The 14932-nt window shown below is 46.0% G+C and overlaps 1 protein-coding gene across 2 annotated transcripts in view; it reads left to right on the top strand.

Annotated features, from left to right (window-relative positions):
- The first annotated feature begins 3841 nt into the window (after nucleotides 1-3841).
- Nucleotides 3842-14932, top strand: part of IRAK1 (interleukin 1 receptor associated kinase 1) — a 54152-nt gene continuing 43061 nt past the window's right edge. For both annotated transcript variants that reach the window (XM_075260045.1, XM_075260044.1), the window contains exon 1: nucleotides 3842-4004. In XM_075260045.1, coding sequence (XP_075116146.1) covers nucleotides 3893-4004 — 112 coding nt within the window. In that variant the 5' untranslated portion in view covers nucleotides 3842-3892. The remainder of the gene's footprint in view (nucleotides 4005-14932) is intronic.

The following is a 14932-nucleotide window of genomic DNA, read 5'->3' as shown; positions in this document are numbered from 1 at the left end:
GCAGCTGGAGGGGGACATTATACTGTGGGGGCAGCTGGAGGGGGACATTATACTGTGGGGGCAGCTGGAGGGGGACTTTATACTGTGAGAGCAGCTGGAGGGGGACATTATACTGTGAGAGCAGCTGGAGGGGGACATTATACTGTGGGGGCAGCTGGAGGGGGACATTACACTGTGGGGGCAGCTGGAGGGGGACTTTATACTGTGAGAGCAGCTGGAGGGGGACATTATACTGTGAGAACAGCTGGAGGGGGACATTATACTGTGGGGGCAGCTGGAGGGGGACATAATACTGTGGGGGCAGCTGGAGGGGGACATTATACTGTGGGGGCAGCTGGAGGGGGACATTATACTGTGAGGGCAGCTGGAGGGGGACATTATACTGTGGGGGCAGCTGGAGGGGGATATTATACTGTGGGGGCAGCTGGAGGGGGACATTATACTGTGGGGGCAGCTGGAGGGGGACATTATACTGTGGGGTCAGCTGGAGGGGGACATTACACTGTGGGGGCAGCTGGAGGGGGACATTATACTTTGGGGGCAGCTGGAGGGGGACATTATACTGTGGGGGCAGCTGGAGGGGGACATTATACTGTGGGGCCAGCTGGAGGGGGACATTATACTGTGGGGGAAGCTGGAGGGGGACATTATACTGTGGGGGCAGCTGGAGGGGGACATTATACTGTGGGGGCAGCTGGAGGGGGACATTATACTGTGGGGGCAGCTGGAGGGGGACATTATACTGTGGGGGCAGCTGGAGGGGGACATTATACTGTGGGGGCAGCTGGAGGGGGACATTATACTGTGGGGGCAGCTGGAGGGGGACATTACACTGTGGGGGCAGCTGAAGGGGGACATTATACTATGAGGCAGCTGGAGGGGGACATTATACTGTGGGGGCAGCTGGAGGGGGACATTATACTGTGGGGGCAGCTGGAGGGGGACATTATACTGTGGGGGAAGCTGGAGGGGGACATTATACTGTGGGGGCAGCTGGAGGGGGACATTATTCTGTGGGGGCAGCTGGAGGGGGACATTATAGTGTGAGGGCAGCTGGAGGGGAGCATTATACTGTGAGGGCTGCTGGAGGGGGACATTATACTATGAGGGGCAGCTGGAGGGGAACATTATATTGTGAGGGCAGCTGGAGGGGGACATTATACTGTGAGAGCAGCTGGAGGGGGACATTACACTGTGGGGGCAGCTGGAGGGGGACATTATACTGTGGAGGCAGCTGGAGGGGGACATTATACTGTGAGGACAGCTTGAGGGGGACATTATACTGTGAGGGCAGCTGGAGGGGGACATTACACTGTGGGGGGGCAGCTGGAGGGGGACATTATACTGTGGGGGCAGCTGGAGGGGGACATTATACTGTGGGGGCAGCTGGAGGGGGACATTATACTGTGGGGGCAGCTGGAGGGGGACATTACACTGTGGGGGCAGCTGAAGGGGACATTATACTATGAGGCAGCTGGAGGGGGACATTATACTGTGGGGGCAGCTGGAGGGGGACATTATACTGTGGGGGCAGCTGGAGGGGGACATTATACTGTGGGGGCAGCTGGAGGGGGACATTATTCTGTGGGGGCAGCTGGAGGGGGACATTATAGTGTGAGGGCAGCTGGAGGGGAGCATTATACTGTGAGGGCTGCTGGAGGGGGACATTATACTATGAGGGGCAGCTGGAGGGGAACATTATATTGTGAGGGCAGCTGGAGGGGGACATTATACTGTGAGAGCAGCTGGAGGGGGACATTACACTGTGGGGGCAGCTGGAGGGGGACATTATACTGTGGAGGCAGCTGGAGGGGGACATTATACTGTGAGGACAGCTTGAGGGGGACATTATACTGTGAGGGCAGCTGGAGGGGGACATTATACTGTGAGAGCAGCTGGAGGGGGACATTACACTGTGGGGGCAGCTGGAGGGGGACATTATACTGTGGGGTCAGCTGGAGGGGGACATTATACTGTGAGGGCAGCTGGAGGGGGACATTATACTGTGAGGACAGCTGGAGGGGGACATTATACTGTGAGGCAGCTGGAGGGGGACATTATACTGTGAGGGCAGCTGGAGGGGGACATTACACTGTGGGGGGGGGGGCAGCTGGAGGGGGACATTATACTGTGGGGGCAGCTGGAGGGGGACATTATACTGTGGGGGCAGCTGGAGGGGGACATTATACTGTGGGGGCAGCTGGAGGGGGACATTACACTGTGGGGGCAGCTGAAGGGGGACATTATACTATGAGGCAGCTGGAGGGGGACATTATACTGTGGGGGCAGCTGGAGGGGGACATTATACTGTGGGGGCAGCTGGAGGGGGACATTATACTGTGAGGGCTGCTGGAGGGGGACATTATACTATGAGGGGCAGCTGGAGGGGAACATTATACTGTGAGGGCAGCTGGAGGGGGACATTATACTGTGAGGGCAGCTGGAGGGGAACATTATACTGTGAGGGCAGCTGGAGGGGGACATTATACTGTGAGGGCAGCTGGAGGGGAACATTATACTGTGAGAGCAGCTGGAGGGGGACATTACACTGTGGGGGCAGCTGGAGGGGGACATTATACTATGAGGGGCAGCTGGAGGGGAACATTATACTGTGAGGGCAGCTGGAGGGGGACATTATACTGTGAGGGCAGCTGGAGGGGAACATTATACTGTGAGGGCAGCTGGAGGGGGACATTATACTGTGAGGGCAGCTGGAGGGGAACATTATACTGTGAGAGCAGCTGGAGGGGGACATTACACTGTGGGGGCAGCTGGAGGGGGACATTATACTGTGAGGACAGCTGGAGGGGGACATTACACTGTGGGGGGGGAAGCTGGAGGGGGACATTATACTGTAATATGGGGCATAACATGTCAGGGCCACAAGAGAAACGTTATACTGTATGGGGACACAAAGAGACATGGATGGGAATGGCAGAGCCATATTGGAAGTGGGTGGGGCTGGAGGTGGGTCTTTTTTTTTTTTTTTTATTATCTTTTTATTGAAAATTTATGAATACATAAACAGGCTTGAACAATGAAGATACATATATTCATCAAGACAAACGAACATTGAGTAACAAATATGGTTTGGAGGTGGGTCTTATTACACATAAATTTGACGCTGTGCCGTGCCTCTTTCAGTAGGGAGGTATACAATCAGCTGATTGTGTTAGTTTCCCGCCAATCTGATATTGATGGTCTGTCCTTGGAAAACTGCTTTCATTTTTACAAAACTTGGAAAAAAAAGTTTTTGCAAACCTCATACATATGCTGCAACTGAACCATGTAGTGCAAAGTGGCCCCAGGTGACTGTCTTGCAGGAGAGCCCTCAGTCTCGGTTTACATTAGCGGCGGTTGTCCATTATTTTTTTCCATTGGAGGACCAGAACAACGGACAGGCGGCCCATTGTCATAGCAGTTACAAATGGAGCCCATTAGCTAGAATGGGGTCTGTCAGGTGTCAGTTGTTTATAAATTGGAAGTGGCGGATAAAAAATCAAAATATACAGGAATTTTTCATCCGCTGATTAGCTGGAAACGCAGTCAGAGGACATATTTCGTCACGCAACTCTGTCTGATTTTTAGACTTTCTGGATTATCAAATGTTGGAATAAAGGAATATTCTCTTTCTATCCATATCCATATACCTCTCCCTGTTTGTAAATAAATACATCTCACTATGCATTCAGCAAGCACAGAGAATGACTGCTAGTTTATGTAACCAGGCTGCTGCCACATTCAACATGGCCGCCGCGAATCGACATCAGGTGTCGGCGCAGGCGCGGTAGTGATCGTGTAGTTAGTAAAGGGAAGTGATTCAGTGGTATGGAGTTGCTCAGTAGCCGTGTGCTGGTGTCCGCACAGCTGGGTGTGTTGTGTGCTGCTCGCCATGGCCATCTCCAGCCTAGACCAGCTCTTCCTGTACGAGGTGCCGGCCTCCGTCATGTGCAGCTTCTGTGAGATCATGGACTCTCTGGATGACACTGACTGGAAAAAGTTCGGTGAGTTGTGAGGAGACGGCGCGGACGGCGGCGGCGGCAGCAGCAGCATCATAGCCGGGGGCCCCGCTCTGCTTGTCCCGGGACTCAGGACACGTCTGTGTTGTGTGTTATGGTGTCATTTACCTCAGAGATGACGGCCACTCATGTCTGGGAGTTCTCGCCGATGGCCGACCGATGACAACCTGTCACAGCGATAAAACTTGTCGGGAACTGTCACAGGCTACAAGCGCAGTCACCTGTGTGTGTTATCCTGCCTCACCCAGTCACTACTGAGGCGATGTGTAGGTGGCATTTTATAGGTAGTGTATGGGCAGTATTATATAGGCAGTGTATTATATAGGCAGTGTATGAACAGTGTAAAACGATATTGTATGGGTACTGTGAATGGGCTGTATTATATGGGCAGTGTAAGATGGTATTATATGAGTACTGTATATGAGCAGTGTAAAGCTATATTAAATGGGTTCTTTATTTGGGCTTTGTAAGGCTGCAATGTATGGGCAGTGTAATGGTATAGGAGTACTGTGTATGGGCCGTGTAAGGCTGTATCGTATGGGCACTGTGAGATGGTATGATAGGAGTACTGTGTATGAGCATTGTAAGCAGTTATATTGGTCCTGTAAGATGGCATTATATGGGTTCTTTGTATGGGCATTGTAAGTGTAAGTTCACACTGAGGTATTTGTTTGAAAAATCTGCTTCAAAAATTAGGAAGTGTTTTTCCTCCAGCACGCTGTACTGGGGAGCGGCCTGGAAAATTTTTCTTTAAAAATTTTATTTTTATTTTTTTTTACCCTGCTATTCATTTCTATGGGGTTTGTAAGGTGGAATCTGTTGCGCTTTTACCTGAAAAAAGTAGCTAGAGGGAAAAATGTGCTGTGACTCCTGAGGAATCCACCTCAGAGAACGTCTCCTATTCATTCCAATGGAAGACGATTTTTCAGGTGGATTCCGCCTCATAATCTGCCTGCAAAAAACTGCATTTGAATTTACCCTTAGACTGCATTATATGGGCATTGTGAGACTGTACTATGTGGGTGCTGTGTAGATGGACATTGTAAGATATTACCGTATATGGGTCCTATGTGTGGGTATTGTAAGACTGTACTGTGTAGAAAGCCACTCTAAGACTGTACTGCTATATGGCAGTATTATTTTAGCATTGTGTATGAGCAATGTAATATTGCCGTATGCGCCTTGTATTGGGCACATATGGCAGTATTATGGGCACAATATAGTGGTATTTAGGCACTGAGCATAGCTATAATATTTGGGTGGTGTGTATGGGTATTATGTGAGCACTGTAGGGAGGTATTATGTGGGCGCTATGGAGCAGTTGTTGAGCACTGTGTGATAGATCATATGTACATTGTACAGTATTGGTATCTCAGCACTATCAGGTGGTATTAGGTTTTGTTTTGCCTGTGGTTGAGTCTTCCAGGCAGCGGACGGTTACAGCATACACCACTATAAAGGCACGTAATAGTATATGTCATCATTATGTCTCATTGTTATGGAAAAATCCTATATCCTTCAGCCTTCTGTATAGAACATCAGAGATTACATAGATAGGTACGTCCATGCAGATCTACTCTGCATATCCTTACCACACTTTGCTGGGCAAGTAGGGCTTTGTGGCAAGTAAGCACATAGCCGTGGGTTTTTTTTTTTTTTTTTAGGAACTGTAACACGCTGGTATTTCAGTCTTGCATGGCGGTATTATTTATATTTATTATGCTTATATAGCGCCGTCATATTCCGCAGCGCTTTACAGACATTGACTGTCACTGTCCCATATAGGGCTCACAATCTACATTCCCTATCTGTATGTTTTTGGTGTGTGGGAGAAAACTGGAGTACCCGGAGGAAACCCACGCGAACACGGGGAGAACATACAAACTCCTTGCAGATGTTGTCCTTGGCAGGATTTGAACCTAGGACTCCAGTGCTTCAAGGCTGCAGTGCTAACCACTGAGCCACCAATTTCAGTCACTGTATGGCGGTATTATCTAGGCACAGTGCAGTTCTGTTCCTTCAAATGGTATTTTGGCTGTTTTGTGGAAGAATGGGGACTTGGATCCCCCTAATCTAGTGATCAGTGGGCTAGCCACTAGTGGGGGGGGATAGGTGATGAGTAATCCAAATGGCAATACCCCTTTAAGCATGCTGAGTTGTACTTCTGAATACGGTAAGTTATAATAGGGGAAATGGGAGACATGGCAACTCCCCCCCCCCCCCCCCCCTTCATTTTTTTAATTTTATGGCAGCCATGTAGGAGTTGGAGGATAGGGCCGTATTCAGTCCAGTGATCGGCCTAAATCGTTTCAGATATCTGACTTTCAATGAAGCGGTCCTGACCTCCGCCCTATAATCTGTTACATCTGGAATATGTCACCACAAGGAGTATAGTATGAAGGATTAAGACGCTCGTGTATAATCTGTTTCTTCTATCCAAGACATGATACTAAAAGACCAAATGAAGCCGACAATTACATAAATAGCAGTTGCACAACATGAATGTAGTATGGCCGCCGCTGGTGTGAGTAATACCATATTAATCCCTTTATCAGACTCTTAATGATTCATGGCAGCCTGGTAGGTTACATACTTGTGTTTATGGGAGTGATGTGCCGGGCACTGCTGCAGATAAGAAATATCTCCCAGCTGAGAACCAGAACACAATAAAACCCCCACATTTATCTGAAGGGTGGAGATGAACCTGTCATAGGGTGTCAAAAACAGCAGGTCGGCCCGGCCCTCACCTACTTATTGTGTGCGCATTCACTTGTGTTGGAAGAAATGGAGCAGGGACTGTGTATGTGTGTGTGTGTGTGTGTGTGTGTGTGTGTGTGTATATATATATATATATATATATATATATATATATATATATATATTATATATATATTTTATAGGCCTTTGTATTTAAGTGAGACCTTAAAGTGAACCTGTCATAAGGAATATGTAGTCTAATCTGTAGGAGATGAATATATAGATATGTGGGGAAATATTCGGTATAACTTGTCATTTATCTAGTGAAGTCTCTGCTCTTTGTATCCTGAGAAGTCCAGGAGGTGGAGCTAACAGTGATTGCCTCCTCCCCTCTATGACTGTACAGAGATGACTGTCAATCACTGATGGCTCCGCCTCCTGGACTCCTCAACATACATAGAGCAGAGATTCCAATGGATAAATGACAAGCTATACTGAATCTTTTCCTACAAACCTGTATATCAATCTACTCCGCTCCACCTGCTCTGTAACATACTACCCACGGACTATACCGCCTTTTCTTAGTAACAGGTTCCTTTTAAAGTTGTGTGTGTGTGTGTGTGTGTGTGTGTGCGTGCGTGCACCACCAGCTGAGCTGCCACAGGCCTGTTTATTGGGGCCAGTGAACATGGCCGCAAAACCAGACATGAATAGGACCTCTCATGAGTTTTGCGGCACAAACGGTTCACCCCACACATAGATCTGTGAAGATCACAGCAGTATGTACGGGCCAACAGAAATGAATGGGTCAGTATGTCATCTAGCGCACGGGCTACACAGGCTTCTTCGCACAACACCATGCTGTTTCTGTAACGTCCATCACGTGGCTGTTTTGAGAATACATTCACTTCAATGTGTCTATTCACATGTCCATTTTTATTTATTTATTTTTAATTTACAGACCTGACACGCTCTGTACCCAATAGGTGGCAATGGATCAATTTTTAACATACTTAAAACGGATTGACGTCAGTTTTAAGTCTGTTTAAAACAGCTCAGTGGATCGGATCAAAAAAGACAGACGTTCATCCATTTATTTTTATTTTTATTTTTTTTTTATTAAAAATTGACTCAAAACAGATGATACTCAGCCATCAAAAATGGAACGGATGCAACATATACAAAATGGATCTTAAAAACTGAAATTAATGGCCATTTTTTCCATCAAAAACGTCACTGTCATGTACAAAGGCCTAAGGGCGGGTTCACACGACTAACTTTCTGACGTGAGTCGGTCCGTATGTTGCAGGATTTACTGGCCTGCACCTGGCGAGAGTGAGATGACCAGCAGTATAATTATCTATGATGGTAGGGGTTCATGCTGTCCTGTAGTGAGTTTAGTAGGCAGGGACCCCTGGTATCATAGATAACTAGACTGCGAGGCGTCCGGCTCCCGGCATAAAGTGCCGGCCAGTAAATCTGCCCAACACATGAACTGACTTTCACGGTTTTCTAAGTTTGGAGAACATGATCAGGCTGCGGAGACGGGAATAATACACGGACACAAAGGTGTGTATAGCAGATCTGGGTGAAAGTCCTCCACTCTCTCTGTATATACCAAGTCATGGGAGCACTTTAACAAATGTGTACAATGTCACAGGTTACCGAAAACAATGGTAACATGTCATGCGTCCTCACATATACTGGACAAGGACTTATTTCTAGGGAAATAAGACTTAATGCTGGGGACGTTACACAGAGCAGAAACGTAGCTCACCAATGGATTTATTTTTCTTGCTTGTATAGCGCCAACGTATTCCGCAGTGCTGTACAGACCTTGTCAGTCTGTCCCATATAGGGCTCACAGGCTATATCCCCTATGTCTTTGGACAGTGGACAAGCTGAATAAAGGCTTCTACAAATAGCCTCTTTACTAGTTCAGTATTCGACACCCCCAGGAGTCCGGACTGTCCATAGGGCAAAAAACGCTGATAATATTTGGCTGGAGATCACCATAGAAACTGTCTTCATTATTAACTCTTTACTTTCTCACCAAGCTCTGCACTGTAACACTGCAATTGGCGCCCATTTGCTTTCTATCATTTATTTTATTTTAAAGGGATCCTATCATTCAATCACATTTTTTATTCTCATTAATATGTAGGAATAGCCTTAAGAAGGGCTATTCTTCTCCTACCTTTCATTGTCTTCTCCGCGCCGCCATTCACTTGATATTACGGTTTTTGTCGGTATGTAAATGAGTTCTCTTTCAGCACTGGGCGCGTCCCCAATACTGCGAGAGAACTCTCCAGCGCCGCCTCCATCTTCTTCTGGAACGAAGTCTTCACCGCGTCTTCTTCCAGCAGTGGCTTGTAACTTCTAGGGCAAAGCCAACTGCGCATGCCCACCGGCCACAAGAAAAATGGCCGCTTACACAGTATTGTAAGCATCAGCATTGCATGGCCTGTGAAGTGGTAGCGGCACTCTCTTCAAACAGCTGATCCATGACAGCCCCAGATGTTGGACTCCTATAGAGTATCTACTTTGCAGGCTAGTGATGTTGTAATTGGTCACATGACCTATGTGAATGGGACTCCGCAGCAATACCAAGCACAGCCACTAAACAAAGCATGGCGCTTTGCCCAGTATTCACTGAAGAGCTGGACATTAATGCACAATATAACGAACATCCATGCACATATGTGCCTGTGCATGAGGAGCCTCTATAGACATATATACATGTGTATATTTAGGCAAGTATACTGTATATTTAGGTTTGTATATTTTGGTTATGTGTATAACCATGGATATGTAGTTATGTTTATGGGTATGAGAAATATATATGTGAAAGTACACTTTGTATGGATATGTACTGTACATGTGGGTGGCCATAGTGTGTAACTATGTACTGTATATGTAAGTATGTATACAATGTGTGAGTATACTGTGTGTATGTTTTATGGATATATGTATAGGATTTTTCCTAGGCATGAACCCCTTCTGTATGTGTAGGTATGATCTGTAGACGTGGACAGGTGTATATATGTATGTGTCTATAAATACTGTAATATGTACAGTATGTATAAGGGTTTTCCTTGGTATCAGTCTCTCCTGTATATCTAGATAAGTATACTGTATATGTACAGGGTTTTTCCTTGGAGTGTACCACTTCTGTATATGTAGGTACGTATACAGTTTCACTTCTGCATATTGTAGGTGATTTGGGGCAAGCACAGAATTTCATGAGGGAGATTCCAGTCTTTCTAGGTGCAGCGTACAGATCAATAGTTCTATGTGTAGTAGTCCATGTAGATGCCTGGACTGGGTTACAAGTGACAGTGAAACCACAGCTCTTCCTATTTTACTCTGTATTTGTGGCCTAGACCCGGGTCACACATGGAAGTGCTGCTGTTACGAAATGGGGTTTTACCAGTATCGACAACATTGAACTGGTAGTGGGAAACTAGAAGTTACTGGGCATTTCCTATCAAAATTATAATCCTACTAATATAAGTGTGAAAGTTTGTGTTTGGATGTTTGTGAGTTTGGATGTTTGTTCCTCAATCACGCTAAAACGCCTGGACGGATTTGCGTGCAATTTTCCACAAACATAGTTTTCCCTTAGGATTGGGTCACAGGCTACTTTTGGTGCCACTAAACAACATGGCTTCCTAGCAGGAGACTCACAAAAGCAGGACTCCTAGCCCCAGCTATAGACTCACACACACTGCCTGGCATTTCCTGCCTCAACCTGCCTGCACACTCCTTACTGTCACCTCAGGAGTAGCCCTCACTCTACTCACTCACATTTACATATAGCTTTCCACTATACATACACAATACAACACATCACATCACATTTGCTAGCCCACCAAACTTTTTAAAGCACTCTTACAGTTTCACACATCTGTGTCCGCCCAATTCTCAAATCACCGCAGACGAAGTCGCGGGTAAAAGCTAGTATTGTCATAAGTACAGCCATCTAGGCTTGTCACCCAGCTTTCCTGCACCCCTGATCAATAATTCAGCCCAGTTGTATGCATCGCTTTTTGGCATTTAGGAAAACCATGGCTGACTCTGTAATTGAACCTTCAAGAAGCCATATTGGCAGCTCGCGTATATCCATTCATAGAGGATCAGTGTTCTCTTGGCCAGTGGTGGTCCCAGCGGTCAGATTTCCACCAATCCAACCCTGTTATGACCCTGATACAACCTCTTTAAGGTTACGACTTCCGTACACCATTAGCTTTGATGGTACCCGCCCTGGTGCAGGAGATATTTGTGCCGTTAGTTGGGGCACTGAAATCTCTCCATTGTTCGGACAGCCCTTACTCTCTAGTGTTATTGTTGGGCGGTAAGGAACGCCCTCCCTGACAGTGGTCTTATGTAACATTGTACTTGGGAAGAATATGCAAATCTGACTTCCATGAACGAGGTCAGTGCCTCAGGCATGCACACCAATAGAGGGCGCTCACTAAGAATGTGCAAGTCTATCTTCCATGATGTAATTAGGAAGACAGAGCCTCAGTCAAGCAAACTAATAGAGAAGGTCGGCATGATGTTAAAGGGAGCGCCCTCTATAGGTTTGCTTGACTGAGACTGTCTCCCTAATTACATCATGGAAGTCAGATTTGCACATTCTCAGTGAGCGCCCTCTATTGGTGTGCATGCCTGAGGCACTGACTTCCTAATTACATCATGAAAGTCAGATTTGCATATTCTTCCCATGTTCCTTTGCAGTGGAGCGCTCATGGCTTAATAAGACTCCACACACCTAAATGGTGTACTCTCCCTATGGAGTGACGATATCCCCTCTGTCAGAGAGGATGTTCCCTGACGATGCTAGGCAGTAAGGTCCGCCCTTCTGTCGGTGAAGGAATATCTGTGCCGAAATGAACGGCATTGATAGCGTCCGCACCCAGGCATGTACTGCCAAAGCTGGATTTGTGTGTATGGACTTGTTAGTTGTGTTCAGCTGCGGGCTCCTTGACTGTGCATCACCTATATCTGAACAATTCCCTTTGTTGGCGAGTTGTTTCCATCCACAGAATCCCTTCTTACTGGACACTTTTTCTTCATGGCGCCATTCTTAGTATACTCTGCATATAATCTTCTGAAAGCTTTGTAGGTTGCATTACCCAGTATTATTACTACTACCCAGGAACAGCAGCTTGTAAGGAAGCCACACGGATAGTAGGAATATATTAGGCTATTGCTGGTTATGAGGTCTTCCTAGATGATTCACTACATACCCATGTAAATAGGATTGAGCTGTTGTACTGCGTACCCAATATTCCCCTCATGATATATCTGTCCCCAAAGTGCATTAGATTACTTCTGGGGTTTTCCCTATGGTATTAGGATTGGCTTTATCTGATCTATATTGTGTAGGTTCATGAAAGGCCTATATACACTCAGAAATCTGGTGTAATCTCAGCAGAGATCAGTCCGCTCGCTGCACATGGAGGCCGCACATTTCTTACATTCCTTTCTCAGTCAATGAGGAGGAAAGTCCTGTAACATCCACCTTTCACTAGTTTCCTATTGTTCTACTACAAAAAAAAAATCTGCTCCTGGAGGTTGTGTTTTTTTATCTTAGCCTGAGGCCTTCTTAAACTATAACACCTTAGAGCAGCTTTGGGCTAAGGCCCCACATAGTGGCCCGCAGCAAAAATGCGCTGCTAGAGATTCCACAGCGGCAGCAGCACATCACGGCTCTTCCTGCAGCGCTTTTCACAGAATGTTCAGAGATTTCCTCTGCGGACTTTCTGCTTCAATTATATCTATATGGAAACCGCTGACTTTTCCATAGGTATAATTGGAAATCACAGCGTTCCTGCTGCTCTTATTTTACCGCAATGTGGGGATGGGATTCGCTAGAAATGCTGCGGGTGTCTTTAGTGATGGAGTCTTAAGGTGACGGCAGGAGTCCTTTTATCTAAAGTTGCTTTTGATGAAGCTTAGTGGGTAGACGCGCCATGCTGCTGTGACCTGTTGGAAGGAGGGTGAGCCTTGGATTTGGTCTCCATGGGGGGAAGAAGTGACTTCCCTTTACATCCTAATGTCCTGCAGTGACAGGAAGCGCTTGCCAGTCACTATATAATATAGGGTCCACAGTCACCCTATGCAGAATCGCTCTCAATATGTTTCTTTTGCCTCCTTTTTTTCTTGTTCATTTGCTGTCAAAACCACAGTCTCAAGTGTTCATGTATTTAGATGAGGTTTCACTATGGCGTGACTGCTACTTGTGATCCCACCCATAGTGTCAGTGGTAATACCCTATTGATAGTCACACATATACAGGATTTCTAAGCTTTATGGTATCTGTCTTGGTAAAAAATTACTTATTCATCAAGGGGATTGACTCTGGCTTACAAGTAAGTATGACCTCAACATGCAAAACTGTAGTACAAAGGGGGAAACAAAATCCCCAAGCCACAAGTGAAACTTTCTCTCCAAAATTGCACAATTACAGGCATTAGATCAACATAAGATACTAATAATTGCTGGTTTAGAGCATGTACACATGTATGATATTGCACATAGATCTTCTGTAACAAAATCTTGCATTTCGCCACCTGTGCGGTTTGAGACCATGGTGCAGATTGAAATCCACCTCCCGAAATACAAGTTAACATTTCACTCGGAAGCCGTGGTGAGTAGCTGTGAAAGCTCATCCACATGAGGATCTGCTGCAGGGCAAATCCAGGGCTTGGTCTTGGATTTCTGAGGCAGATTTTCTTTCAAATAAGGCCGCGTTCAGACAGAATATATAGGCCTTTTAGTGTGCAGATTATAGATGCTGATACTATTCCAACCGTGTTTCTAATGACCTGGACTTACAGCAGCAAAGATCCTTGTATGCTAAAAGTTCAAGTCTTTAGCGCTACAGTCCAGATGGGATTTAGGATATGGATGTGGACAGATCTGCTGTAACATCCTTCGCTTTCCTGCTTAGACGATCACCCATCGGTATTCTTGATAAACAATATTGATGCAGTTTCATCTGTATTACATCCATATTGTGGATTATGGACTATTACCAGCACACTTGTGTCACATAACCCTAGCTGAGATTTGCCTGGTGGGAAATTATTGGAAACTTCTCTCGAGCAGCCGCCTTAGTGGAAATACTATCCATTCTTAGATTTGTCGGTAACATGAAATTCTCCCAGGAGGATAGGTAATATCTAGTTGGAGGTTACTCAATACGAGCAGGGGAAGCAGTCAGCAATCTGTGTTGTATACCATGTAGAAAAGCAATTGCTTGCTTGACCTTCTCCTGCGTTGTTGGAGTATGGTCACACATGACTGATTCATTACACAAATTTCTGCAAATTAACTTTCCATTCCATATGAACAGGTTTCTGCTAATAAATGGAACAGACATGTGGGTTTCTGCAATGAATCTGTGATTTATATCTTTCATTATCACATAGGAAGGGGCCATGGTTATCCAAAAGCTGTTTACAGGGATTGTATGTGATAGGAAGGAGAACAGAGAGCCAGCACTATAGAGTATCTCTCACTATGTACCTGGCTCATTCAGCTGTTACATATTCAGCCGGTAAGTACCACTGATGTATGGAAATGTATGGTTGGCCGCCATTTCCTCCAGCTACCTGATCAGTGGCTATCGTCTGGATCTACTAACAACTTAAGTTACCGCAGAATAGTTGTCCACAGAATAGATAAAAAATTGACAGATCGGAGGTTCATAAATGACAGATGGGGGTCCTGTGCCTCCTACGGAGCATTGGTCATGCATGTTTGTTGCTGCCATCTCTCCATTAGTCTCTGTGGACTGACCGAGGTCACTTAGAGCTGCACTTGTCTCTCTTCCTCAAACCTATAAATTTTGGGTGGATTGGCATCAATGTACATGTGCAGCCACTGTTCCATTAAAAAAATAGTCAATATATGACGCCTCCCCCTTCCCAGCTCAAAATGTATTGTGGTACAGAGGCAGGAGTGCAGTCACAGCTTAGTGTTCATTCTGTCCAGGTACATCGGTATATGATCATAGTGATAGGTCTAGTTTCTTTGAGCAACTGACTCCGGCTTCTCAGTGCCTTCTTCATCTATGTATTTTTGTCACATTACTTATATATCTCCCTGCTGCAGTAAAAAGTTAACAAACCACCTCCAAAAAAAACCCAAAACCTCTCTATGGGGCCTTGTAAGTAGGTCAGATTTCCTGATCCTCCACCGGCACA

The sequence above is a fragment of the Leptodactylus fuscus genome, chromosome 11, assembly GCF_031893055.1.
Source record: "Leptodactylus fuscus isolate aLepFus1 chromosome 11, aLepFus1.hap2, whole genome shotgun sequence".
In the NCBI taxonomy this organism is placed as follows: Eukaryota; Metazoa; Chordata; class Amphibia; order Anura; family Leptodactylidae; genus Leptodactylus; species Leptodactylus fuscus.
Note: the sequence above shows the minus strand (reverse complement) of the source record. Positions and strands in the feature narration are given on the sequence as shown.